At 41.1% G+C, this 13,305-nt stretch overlaps 1 protein-coding gene across 1 annotated transcript in view; it reads left to right on the top strand.

The window, feature by feature from the left end:
* dock11 (dedicator of cytokinesis 11) overlaps positions 1 to 13,305 on the top strand; it is a 94,029-nt gene that overhangs the window by 56,113 nt on the left and 24,611 nt on the right. The window contains exons 35-41 of the mRNA XM_061710546.1: positions 3,781 to 3,901; positions 4,021 to 4,087; positions 4,252 to 4,299; positions 4,488 to 4,633; positions 5,281 to 5,396; positions 7,252 to 7,389; positions 9,513 to 9,695. Coding sequence (XP_061566530.1) covers positions 3,781 to 3,901; positions 4,021 to 4,087; positions 4,252 to 4,299; positions 4,488 to 4,633; positions 5,281 to 5,396; positions 7,252 to 7,389; positions 9,513 to 9,695 — 819 coding nt within the window. The remainder of the gene's footprint in view (positions 1 to 3,780; positions 3,902 to 4,020; positions 4,088 to 4,251; positions 4,300 to 4,487; positions 4,634 to 5,280; positions 5,397 to 7,251; positions 7,390 to 9,512; positions 9,696 to 13,305) is intronic.

The following is a 13,305-nucleotide window of genomic DNA, read 5'->3' as shown; positions in this document are numbered from 1 at the left end:
TTTCCTGAATGTTTTATCCGACTTTTTCCAGTCACAGTGAATCAAAGAGATAAGGACAACTATTGTGCAAAAAACCAAAACAAAAAAAATCACACACACACACACGAAGAAAAGAGCACTGAAAGTTCACGACTGCTTCAAACCGGAAACCGGAAATGCGTTGCTCCCAACGAACAAATCACAGCCCTCTCGGTCTGCGTGTGGTCTGCGTCGCCTCGACGCCTAGTTACAATTTTCGGGAGTTGCACGTCAGTGACGGCGTCAGTGACGGCGTCAGTGACGGCGTCAGTGACGGTGTCACTGACGCCGTCACTGACGGCGTGTGCTCTGCGTCGACGCGTAGCGCACGCCGTAGGCACGGCGTCGTTTTGACGCAGAACCATAACTCAAGCTTTAAGACTTGAGTTGGTGCTACCTTGGAACCGCTTTTTCTGGCCCGGAACCTGTTCTTTGTCACTGGGAACAGAAAGCTCGGTTCCAGGCTCAGCACTGGCTCAGAACCTGGAGCCTGGAACCAGTTTGGTGGAAAAGGGGTATATATGGAGTAGATGCTGCTCCAGAACCTCTGGGTACTGGCAATAAAGCAACCCCACACCATCGAGGAGGCAGGCTCTCCAACTAAGCGCTGACATCCAGCTGGATGGTCCCTCTGCTCTGTCGGCTGCAAGACACGGCCCCCATGCTTTCAAATTGTGATTAATCTGACCACAGAACCGTTTTCTATTTTGCCTAAGACTTGTTTAAATGAGCTCTGACCCAGAGAAGACAGATTCTTATTTGCATGATAGAGCATTTGTGTTCACCGCAGCGATTTCTGAGTTCCTGAGAAGTGATTCCCAGGAGAGAATCATGGCTGTTTGTAAAGCATTGCCACCTGAGGGCCTGAAAGTCACCAACATCAAGGTTTGGGCTTAGAATAGAATAGAATAGAATAGAAAAGAATAGAATAGAATAGAATAGAATAGAATAGAATAGAATAGAATAAACTAAACTTTATTAATCCCCCAGAGAAGATTTTCTTGTGCAGCAGCAAACATACACACTCTCAACAATTTTACAAAATACACACAAAGTATGAAAAGGTATGGAAAAAAGTATATCCTAAAAAAAAAACAATAAATAGCTAAATAATTAAAAGAAGAGCAATATAAAAAATGAGCAATGTACAAAAGAAATACTAAACCCAAAAAACGAATAATATATACATGTGCAAAAATACCAGTGAGGTATTTAGAGGGAGAAGGTTATTGCACTTTCAGAAAAACAGGTTATTGCACACTTGGGGCGTGTCCCGTTCACACAGAGCTTCCTCCTGATTCTCTGATATTAAAGACTGCAGGAGGTGGGCTCCTTAAATTCTGAAGTTTTTATTTTGTGGAACTTTTTCTGACATATTTTGTCTCGTTGGTGAATCTCTGCTTGCCTTTACATCCGAGAAGCTCTGCCTCTCTGAAACGCTCCAGTCATGTTGCTGATTAAGGTGATCAGTTGTCAAATGCTCCTCCAGTTGTTTTCATCATCCATACTGCTTTTCCAGTCTTTTGCTGGCCTTGTTCCATCTTTTTGGAGGTGTGTTACTGGCATACACCTCACATTCACACCTGTGCAGCCGTGCTACATAACAAACTGCTGATATCAGTTTTGTGGCTGCAAAGAATCAACACGGCTCTCACAGCGGTTTTATAAAAGCATCGCCGTAGTAAAACATCAACAACAAGTTGTAATGAGACATGCTGGATTGTAAAACCACACTAAAATCCCCCATGGAGTTAGTGAATGCCAGAGAAAACATTAGCATGATCCCATTATCCACTCCAGCACACATATGGTGTACTGAGTTTGTTTACAAAGATTAGTATTTGTTGGCTGTCGGCTAAAGGGACTCTTTCTCGTAGGCTTATGACCATGATGTCTGAGCTGCTGAATTGTGCATCAAAAACCGTTGTTTATTTTAAAATGAATTACAAGACTTCTTTTCACCTTGTAGAAAATAGCAATGGTCTGCAATGCTGTGTTGATGGAGCTGCACGCAATAAATTCCCTCCCCATGTATTGTCTCTGCATCCCAACAACCCCATCCCCTCTGACCACCTCAGTGTCTGCTGTCTACTAGGAATGGGTGATATTTTACCGTTCACGATAAACCGTCAAAAAAATTCCCCACGGTAAGAATTTGTCATCTCGCAGTAAAAATGATAAATTCCCGTTGATGACGTTTTTATGTAAAGCTGATTTATAGTTCTGCGTTAAATCCACGCACAACGTACGGGAAGGAAGGAAGGAAGGAAGGAAGGAAGGAAGGAAGGAAGGAAGGAAGGAAGGAAGGAAGGAAGGAAGGAAGGAAGGAAGGAAGGAAGGAAGGAAGGAAGGAAGGAAGGAAGGAAGGAAGGAAGGAAGGAAGGAAGGAAGGAAGGAAGGAAGGAAGGAAGGAAGGAAGGAAGGAAGGAAGGAAATGAGCAAGAAAGAAAGAAAGAAAGAAAGAAAGAAAGAAAGAAAGAAAGAAAGAAAGAAAGAAAGAAAGAAAGAAAGAAAGAAAGAAAGAAAGAAAGAAAGAAAGAAAGAAAGAAAGAAAGAAAGAAGACTCATTTAATTGGTTTTCATTAATTCAGTTTAATTGGTGTAGTTTAGTAGTATTTAGTATTCTTTTAGAGCAGTGATTTGGCTCCAAAGACTGAATGTGGTGATAGATTTATAGTTAAAAAGGTGGAGTTGAATTGGTATTTTTTTTTTATCGTAATTTTTATCGTTATCGGGATAAATGCCAGAAATTATCGTGATACATTTTTTAGTCCATACCGCCCATCCCTAGTCTGCTGTCTACATCTGTTTATATAGTCATCCCTGTAGTGAACCAGTTAGCCATTGTGTCTATGTCTCTCCTTTCTCTGTTCTTCATTCTCTCTGTTTGTTCTCTCTTTTCCTGCTCTGCCCAGCTGGTCTTCAACAGGAGGGCCCCCCCTTATGATCCAGGTCCTGAACAAGGTTTCTTCCCTCCTAAAGGGGAGTTTTTTCTTGCCACTGTTTGGTTAAAGGTTTTTCTTCCATTAGGGGAGTTTTTACCTGCCATTGTTTATGTTATGTTTATGTAATAATTGCCCGGGGGTCATTTTCTGGGTCTCTGGAAAGATCGTAGAGACAACTTCGGTTGTAATAGACGCTATATAAATAAAACATTTAATTGAATTGAATTGAAGATGGATGTCGTCCTTCTTCATGAGTCAGTCAGGGTGGTGGTTTGAATCCCAGCTTCTCCTGCTGCACATGTTGCAGTTATTCTCCATGACTTCCATCTTTCAGCATCAGCTCATACTTTTAGTATGAGACATGTCAGACGTACTGTATTCTTACCAATCCATGCTGTGAACATCTCAGGATTAAGTTAATTTGTTATTACACAAAACGATACTAGATGATTATTTTGTCACTTATATCACGAAAAAAAGGTTTTTTTGTCTCCTGAGTGATCAGAAAATACCACCAGGCTGCTTTGAAAAGTGACTGCGTATGACATCATACAGTTGTTTTGGTACTCTGTTTATTTGCATCTAGAGAAATAAAAAACAAATTCACTGGTGACATTTCCAGTCCGGGGGGGGGCAGAGGGTCATCAACAACTTACCCACAGATAACAAAACAGATAGTGCCTCATTTGTTTATCGGGTTGCCGTGGAGCCAAGTCTGCGCACATATGTGGACTCCAGTTTCCGATTTCCCGGTGATATGTCTCCCACGTTTGAAATGTCACAAAGTAAGCTTTTGTGTGTTTGTGCGTGGTTCCAGCTGCAGCGGCGCGCCTCCACCATGAGCAGCAGCCCCATGCCGCCCATCGGCAGACTGGGACGGTATGAAATCAAGGGCCTCCTGCTCTGCTTCCTGCACATTGTCAAGACCTTGTCAGAGGGTCAGTAATGATCTCATTAAATGACACAAATACCCATCCAGCTGTTTTGCTGCAGAATCTGAAAAGAATGTGGTTTGGATTTGACACTTTACATGATTGTTGTTTCGGTCTGCCCGTAGACACTCTGACGGCTTACTGGAATAAAATCAGCCCTCAAGACATCATGAACTTCCTCAGCTTACTGGAGTGAGTAGCATGTAACCACTAGACCTACATGTGTGGTAAACCAGACATATTGTGTCATGCATGTCTATACTGGCATATTTCCCGCTACCTACAGTTTAACAGTTATTGCTACTTGCAATAGATATTATGGTATAAGTGACTTTTTTTTTTGTCACATCTTACAGGGTCTGTCTTGTTCAGTTTCGTTACATTGGAAAGAGGAATATTGGCAGGTAAAGCTTGGAGACAACTGACATTTGTCCTACACAATTTCACAAGAATAGAAGTTCAGTTTAGTTCACTCTGTAGCAGTATGTGCTTATTATTGATGCAAGTAATTGTATATCTACATTTGTCCTTTGTCCTTTTTCCCCCCCGCATAAATACATTCTTCCCTTCCCTTCGTATATTATTCACATAGGAGCCAAGACGTGTGCGTGTCGAAACTCTTCTCCTCAGACAGGAAGTCTCAGACGATGCCGGCCATCCGCTGCAACCGAGCCAGCCTCCTGCAGACCAAGATACTGCAGTTCAGCACCATGGAAACCTCCCTCACCCTCAATATGGGTAGCTGCACCCACCGGTTCATATGCAAAACCTCAGGACACTTTATCTCAGGCCTTACTTCCCTAAGCATCTCTAACAAAATAGCTGAAATGTTAACTGTAATGTGAAATGCAGGCACATGTGCAAGTTGAACTATGGTGAAAAAAAACCTGAATATTTACTTAGTAAACCGTACACCATAGCAGTAAAGCTCAGACGACGGTTCCAACTGTCAACGTTTAAATTTATGTTTTGCTATTTTCTCTAAAAGCGGTACTTGGAGGTTAAAGTGTTGTTGAGAAATAACATACCACAGTACATTGTTGAGTCACCTGTTGTTTGCATTGGCTGGTGTTGAGAAACTACTATACTGGATGCTCTCCTCCATCACAGTCATGCAAGAATGTAGATTTTTTATATTTTGTCCCATAGAAAGTTTCTAGAAACCTTTTTATATATGTTTCACCCCCTATGCAGTCTAGATAACAGTACATTGCTCATATTTACGTTATCAAATCTAGTAAAGAATGATTTCCTCTATGTATTGTTATCACCTACAGGTATGCAGATCGTTAATCCGTTATTGGTTATTTTTTATCAACGTGACGTGGCAATAGTCCTGTTTCTGGGGTTGCATTCATCTTTCCTGCTCTCTCTGTGTGTGGAAGGGACGGGGCCGTCAGAGGCAGAAATCCACCATCAGGCTCTGCTAGAGGGAAACATCTGCACGGAGGTGTGCCTCAGTGTCTTGGACGTTCTTTCTCTTTTCACTCAGTATTTTAAGGTAAACACACACATACACACACAGAAGTTAGTACCCCATCTTTTCATCCTTATGTTTCAAGCCATAAAAAAAAAACAACTGATTGTAGTGACTACTATTATTAGGTCTCAACATATCATTCCCTTTGTCGTTTCATTATTTGTTTAACAAAAATGTAACCAAAAGTCAAGTTTCCACTGGAGTTGAGAAGGTACGCTGCAGCTCGACGCTGCTGATCAAGCCTGATCAGGATGAATTGAGTGCACATGTTGCTGGTGGAGAGTATTTAGGTGTGTATTATTATAAAAGCATAACCAGCTGCCCTAAAGAAGCGATTGCAACTGCAAATCAGCCTGGAAAGAGTTATTATGGAATAAAGGGAGCAACAGTGAGATTATTCAAAAGACCTGCAGCCTCATGAATGACTGATAATCAGCACCTGGCGGAAATAACCGTCTTACCTCCTACGGAAGCTGGAGGAGGGTCCTTTGTAACGCCCAAATGATTTTGGCTTTTCTTTTATTCATTTTTGTCAAATAGAATTTACTACATTAATTACTACTGTACAGTGTTTACTGAAGCGTACTTAAATTAAATACTTACCTGCTGTACTCTACTGCCCTTACCTTTTAGCAACTTGTGCTTTTTGTTATTTTACCTCTTTTTTTATCATTTTATTTCATTTTATTTGTTATTTACTGTTTGATTGTGTCTTGTCGCTTTTAATGTTGATGTAAAGCACTTTGAATTACCTTGTGTGCAATGGGCCTGATTTACTAAGATCCTAAATAAAGAGTACTAAATTGCGTGTGCACTGAAAAGGTTTGCACGTGCTGTTGTTGTGTGTTTTGCGGGTGATCAACTAAGAATGCTTGCGCAATTGATAACAGGTGCAAACCGCTGTATTTAAATGAGGTGTTGCGCGTCTTACAGTTTGCACCATGGAGAGTCTGGATGGAAAGCAGGATAGTCGCAAGCGCAAAATTAAATTTGACGAGTTGAGTTAGAGATATTAGTGGAAGAGGCAAATAAACACATTCATGAACTACAGCAAAGAAATTTAAACATTACCAAAAGAAACGCAATATGGGAGAAAATCTGCGATAGAATAAATGCAGTTGGTAACACAAAAAGAACGGCAGATGAGGTTAAAAGAAGGTGGCAAGATATAAGGCGAAGAACTAAAGAAAAAGTGGCCTTTAATAAAACTTGTGCAACCATTTTTAAAATAGCATGCAGCAGAATAAAGACTCTCTCTCTGCGTATTCTTTGATTTTGGATGTCGCCTCCTTGCCACAATAACAGCAGCAGCAGATTAGCACCTTCCTTTCGAACGTATTAAATACAGACGCAATCACAATCCCCGCAATAACTTTCAGGCTTGGTAAATCTCATTGCGTGTGGTAAATGAACCTATTTGCATTTTCCCCTCCCAGTATTTAGCGCTTTCTGGCGGTTACGCCCCATATTGATTATTCATCAGGGCAAAAGTACTAAATGAACAGCGTGTGCTATTTTGCTCATTTGAGAGGCGCAGTCCTCTTTGCACGCTGTTAGTAGATCAGCTGGCACATTGGTTTGCGGGTGATGTCAAGTTTGCACACGTTTTTACGCACGCAAACCTTTAGTAAATCAGGCCCTATGTGTACTATACAAATAAACTTGCCTTGCCTTTGTGAACAGTTAGATGATGTTGGTTACGCTTTACTCCAAAAACAATCAGCATATACTTTCAGAAGTGTATCTGATTATCAGCATGCTAGAACCGCTGACAGACGAGGCTGCTTGTGTTCCAGTGCCGTCATCAGCTGGAAGACGCTGGGTTTTGATGTCCATGTGACGAGTGATTACTCTTTCTGTTTGCCTTACGACTCAGACCCAGATGCTGGACAGCGAAGGTCACAATCCCCTGATGAAGAAGGTGTTTGACATTTACCTGACCTTCCTTAAAGTCAGCCAATCAGAGGCTGCATTCAGACACGTCTTTGCTGCGCTGCGGGCTTTCATCAACAAGGTTCGTGTGCACACTTAAGACGTGAGAATCAGAGTGCGTCAGATGGAGAGTGAAGAAGATAAGTTGCTGTGTTTTTGATGTTGATGTCTGATATGTTTTTATGGTTTGGACGGAGCCTCACACAATTTTCCACCACTGGAAAATAAACAGAAGTTATGTTTGTTCACTCTTTCCCCCAAGACACAGTGCAAAGGCCCGCTGCTCTGTTTAAACTAGCTGACCCATCAGATAAGCAGATTGAACTAAGTTTTATTTTTATTTATTGTGTTTGTTTGGGGGAGGCGCTGATGTCTGGCTCCACTATTCTTCCTCTGCTTATGTTCTCTTAACTTTGTGTCACTTTTTCGGTATCTTATTTACACGAGTCAATCAGAATAATCAGAGCAGAAAGGGACTCGGGGCAGTTCCCAGAAGACGGGTCCACCCACTTCCAAGGAGTATCCTGTGATAGTATCAGAGCAGCCTGAGTGATGAACCAGAAGAGACTCTGTTCTGGCATGTTTTCTTCTTACAGTCATGTTCTACACAGTGGCAGAAAGGATATTCCTCCCCATGTCTTTCAAACTAAACAACTAAAATAATATGAAGTTCCAGTTTTAATTCAAGTTCATCATGACTCTGAGCGATAAAGCAAAACGCGTATAGACTATGAAGGTTGAAAAGGCGAATGAAAGGGCTTTAAAAAGGGAACAGGTTGAAATGTAATCACGATGAGGAAGCAGGGTGGAAAAGCTGTACAATACTGAAACGGGGCGTCACTCCTGGGTGTCATGTTGTTGTTTTTTTTACAGTGCATCTCTTCAAATCAAACTGGTTTGCAGTACTTACACCAGGGGCCTGTACTACGAAGCAAGTTCAACATACCCAGGATATCTTTTCCTTATCCAGATTCACTAACCCGGACAATTGCAATCACGCTAAGCGGTCACACGACGGTGGTTATCAACTCGGTATATCAACCCAGGTTTCTCCAATCTGGATATGAGCGCGTGCACATAAAAGGGGCGGTGTTTTCAGTGCATGACCAATTGCAAGCATGGAGAAGTCCGCTGTCAGAGCCGCTTATTTCAGTAGCGAAGAGCAAACAATAATTTTACGGAAATATGATGAGTATAGGCATATAATACAGGCAAAAAGCAACACAGTTGCAGCTGCAAAATGCAGGAAAGACAGCTGGCAAAAGATCGCTGACTGTATAAATGCGTAAGTTCATAGGGATATAAACATCACTGCCCCATCATTAGGGCATAAGTAGATCTGACTATAATTACAGTTGTCTATTCTGTTAAATGCATGTGTTGCTTAGATGTATTCGTATGGCGTGTATGACAATTGTAGCCTCATTACTTCAGCTGCAACCCCAGCAGAGGGAAACGCACATGAGAGCAAATAAAAAATAAATATAAAAACATAATTCAAAGCGGTAAGTAGGCTCACTTTCATATCTTAGAAGTACAACAAGTACAAGGCTTTAGTGTTTCTATCACTCTCTGTTTTAGGATGATATCAGTATACAAAAGCACAATGAAATAGCATTGACATTACTTGCAGCAAACAGAAAAAAAAATGACAAGAAGAAGATCGGAGGGATCCTCTCACGATCCGCGCACCGAGCTCCACTGGATTCTCTTCGAAAGTGCATGCCATTTTCCAAGAGAGCTGATTGGTCAGTGGGCGGTGCTTTTATACCCGGCGATCTGTATCTCGAACATAACCTGCTCCGGAGCAGGTTAGCGGTTCAGCATAAGTTACCATGGCGATGTACCCCGGTAAGAAGTGAACCACCGTCGTAGTCCTGAAAACCCAGGGTTAAACCTGAAGTTACCTCGCTAACCCCAAATCCCGCTTCGTAGTACAGGCCCCAGGTTTCATGTTGCCACTATCAAGTCTGTGATCTCTTAAAGACTAGTGTCGGTAAAAGTGGCTTTCACTTGTTTGCAATATCAGGAAACCGGAAGTTTAACGATTGTAAACTCACGCAGGTTATACGATTCTGTCATTATTCCACCCCCTCCAGCTCACACGTTCCTGACATTGTCTTTAAATATATTTCTCCCCATATTTCCCGATGCTAACCCTTAACCAGAGTCTGCTTTTAACCCACTAACACGCTGTCCCGCCAGTTCCCGTCGGGGCTCTTTAAAGGACGCGTGACGCTGTGCGAGGCGCTCTGCTGCGAGGTGCTCAAGTGCTGCGTCTCCAAGCTGGGCTCTCTGAGGGCCGAGGCGTCGGCGCTGCTCTACATGCTCATGAGGAACAACTACGAGTACACCAAGAGGAAGACCTTCCTCCGCATGCACCTGCAGGTAACGTGAAGCGCGGGATGATCTAGTCTAGAAGGTCTAGCCTCTGTCCTCACCTCTCTGCTGCTCGATTTCAACGTGTAATGCGTGGAATTTTTCCCAAAGGATCTTCAATACTGACCTTTAAGCTGGGCATACACTGTGCAACATTTTAAATCGTTTAAATCGAGTTCAAAAGTTCACAGCCCACGATTTATGGTCTGTAACAACTCATAATGTAATAACGGCTCATAATGTAATAAGTTAAATGTAATAAAAGTTCATAATGTAATAATCGGCTCATAATGTAATAAAATCATGAGCGCATAATGTAATAACGGCTTTGCGCATAATGTAATAATGTAATAACTTATTACATTATGAGCCTTACTGGCATCGCTCATAATGTAATAACAGCTCATAATGTACTAACATATTGTGAGAAAACAGCTGCATTATCATAATTATTACCTCTTAAATGTGCAAATAAAGCAAACAGCGTGGGTTTCAGCGCATTAGTAAACTAAATAAGTGAAACCAAGTATTATTTAATAGTAATTTCATTCTCACATTTTATTATGTATAAAGTATAAAGTTGACCCATGTTAGTTATTTTGGGCCTTTGCGAATGCCATGCTAACTTCCACTGTCTGATTGTTGCAGGGAAGCAGTGCTATTTGTGAACTCCAAAGTTCGATTAATATCTTTGTTAAACCAAGCCATCCACCTTATGTTTTGTTCTTTGGAGAAAAAAAGAAAAGTAGCCCAGTCCCCAGTAAACCACACAAAAAATGAATGTTGATTTAATTCTTTATAGTGTTTTCCACTGAGCAAACACCTTATCATCAAGTTTCCTCTGCTCTATGTTTTTAATTGATCATTGGGGCTCTATCAACCAGCAACAGGTAGATTCATCAAGGACTTGTATCATACTGTATAGGTGCATAACACGCTAAAATATAAGCAGATATCCTATTTGTTGAAAATAAATCAATATTTACATTAATCTAGTGATTCTAAAAATTAAAAAAAGGAATCAATGAATTTTGTTTCATTCAAAGAAAAAGAACAAATGAGACTGGACATAACAATTTTGGTTCTGTTCACACTGGCCCTTTGGGTTAGTAACGTTCAAGGCCATGGAAATCGAATGATGGATGATGAGACATATGATGTTATTGTTAAAGCACTGAGAGGAGAATTTCACATTCCTGTAAAAGAAAGAACAAGGTCCAATAAGGTCCAATAGGTGCCGTTCGGGACGAATTGGTCAATCTGCCTGAATGTCAGTGATTGGACAATCCTCACTACTTCCTGCCTCCCATTTCTGAATTTGAAAGTACGGCTGGCTCCCGTGCCGGAGGGGGTGTGTCGGAGGTGGGAGCTTCATGAGAGCCAGAGCACAGGGGGGGGGGGGGGGGGGGCCTTTTAAAAAAAAAAAAAAAAAAAAAAAAAAAAAAAAAAAAAAAAAAAATAACCTGAATATCGTAGACCCTAGCTTTAAAGCTAGGGTCTTAGGCTTAAAAGGTTTAAGCTAAGGCTTTAAAGCTTTTAAGGCCTAAATTGGCGGTAACATTTTGCCTGGAAGGACCTCATCATGTTGTATGGAAGGAAATAGTGTTCACTTACTTATTTGAAAAGACCACATTTAAATGTGTTTTGATTGTAGAAGTTATTGTGTCCTGCATTTATTGTAGCAATAGTAAACAAAGAAAATGCTCTTTTAAACTACATGAACTACAGCCCCCCTCCTTCTTCCCTAATCCACCCTCTTGTCCTGCCAGCTTTTGAGTTGGTTACTGTAGCGCCACCTATGTACAAATCATAGTCAAACACAAACACAGACTTCTGCCCATTAGTCCATTCTTGTTGTCAGTGTGTGCTATATTGTGACCTTTATACCATGCACTTGACCTATAGGGGATGTTGCGTTAAACAATTAGGCTTCTCTTCCTGTTAATGTGGTCCGTATTAGGGGCGGAGTTATATGGCATCTAAGTTGACCAATGCGCCACCACGTGTCGCAGAAATTGTGTGAACCTGCTGACACAGACAGAGACACACAGAGGTGAAAGCATTTCCTTCCAGCCCTGCAGGAATGGCTGAGGTATAAATGATGATAATGCAAAATTTTTCTCAAAATATGAGCCATTATTACATTATGAGCTGTTGTTACATAATGAGCGGTGCCAGTAAGGCTCATAATGTAATAAGTTATTACATTATTACATTATGCACAAAGCCTTTATTACGTTATGCGCTCGTGATTTTATTACATTATGAGCCGATTATTACATTATTAACTTTTATTACATTTACAGGTAAGTTATTAAATTATGAGCTGTTATTACATTATGAGTTGCTACATGGTCTCACACTGTACGTCCCGATGCTCGGATGCGACCCGTCTGCTCACACTGAGAGTGAAAAAAACATTCGCCTCAATTTCTCTGATCATTTCTTTCATCACCATTTCAGAGGTTATTTGTATGAACTCGTTTTGGATGTCATGTCTTGTGAGAGACGCTGATTTCTGCTGCATCATGACGCATCTCGTTTTCCAAAAAATTCCCACGGTTACTTGAGCCTTCAGTCTCATCGTGTCCTCTAAAAGCAAGCCCTTGTTTTGCCAGAAACAGGACGATTTCAGCGATGGATGTTGCATATTCTCGGTTTTCTTTTACAGTTTTCGTGTGAGCTGTGCTCATTTGCGCAATGACAGAGCCGCTTTGTTTGGACTGCTGATAACTGTGCCCCTTTTCCACACTTTGCTCTTGTTGAGCTGATGCCGTGTGTTTAATCATTTTTTTCTTAATATTTCTTGATTTTTTTTTTTTTGTGTGTGTGTGTGTGACAAGTTTGGGGAAGCTAAGCTTCTCCTAGCCTATTAATAGCACCGCCTATGGTGGCGATAAATGAAAAAAGATTAGACAATGCCGTGATTGGACAAGGAATTGGCTGGGCAGACGTGGGAAATGCGGTCTTTTTTTCTGCTATTAAAACATGATTTGTAATGTGAATTTGCAACACTTTAAACTACAAATAATAGTTTTTGACATGACATCAGAGATTGCGCATGCTCTCTGCGAAAGGATGAGGCCAATCGGGTCGTAGCTGCTTCAACTGTGTGATTCCTTCACGAGGAGCGACCAGAATGTCAAACACGTTTGATTTTCTTGCGAGCACACGATTCGTGATCGGGAGCTCGTCGTGAGGAGTTAATCTCTCGTCGTTACCCCACGTATACTGCACGAGGCACGACCAACGATTGGGTCGAAATCCGGCCCGATCCAAAAAATAGTCACACAACTGGAAAATCGGCTCAAATCGAGCCGATAATCGCACAGTGTATGTCCGGCTTTAGCCTTTTGAGACGTATTCTTTTTTTTTTTTTGCAACTTTCTCTTTTTTGGTGATTTCAAGTTTTTTCCAACAACAAAGGAAGTAAAAAAAATAAAATAAAAATAAAATGAGAGAACAAACAGGTCGACTTAGGGCATACATTAATAAAAATAAAGAAAACCCCCGCAAAAAATTTATTTTACATTCACACAGTCAATGAGTTACATTCCACAGAATATAAAGTCCACCTTTCCCAGTATTTTATATACTGCTCAGCCTGTAATCTTAAGGA

The sequence above is a fragment of the Cololabis saira genome, chromosome 20 (assembly GCF_033807715.1).
Source record: "Cololabis saira isolate AMF1-May2022 chromosome 20, fColSai1.1, whole genome shotgun sequence".
NCBI classification, from domain to species: domain Eukaryota; kingdom Metazoa; phylum Chordata; class Actinopteri; order Beloniformes; family Belonidae; genus Cololabis; species Cololabis saira.
The sequence above is the reverse complement of the archived record's forward strand: the minus strand, read 5'-3'. Positions and strand labels throughout refer to the sequence as shown.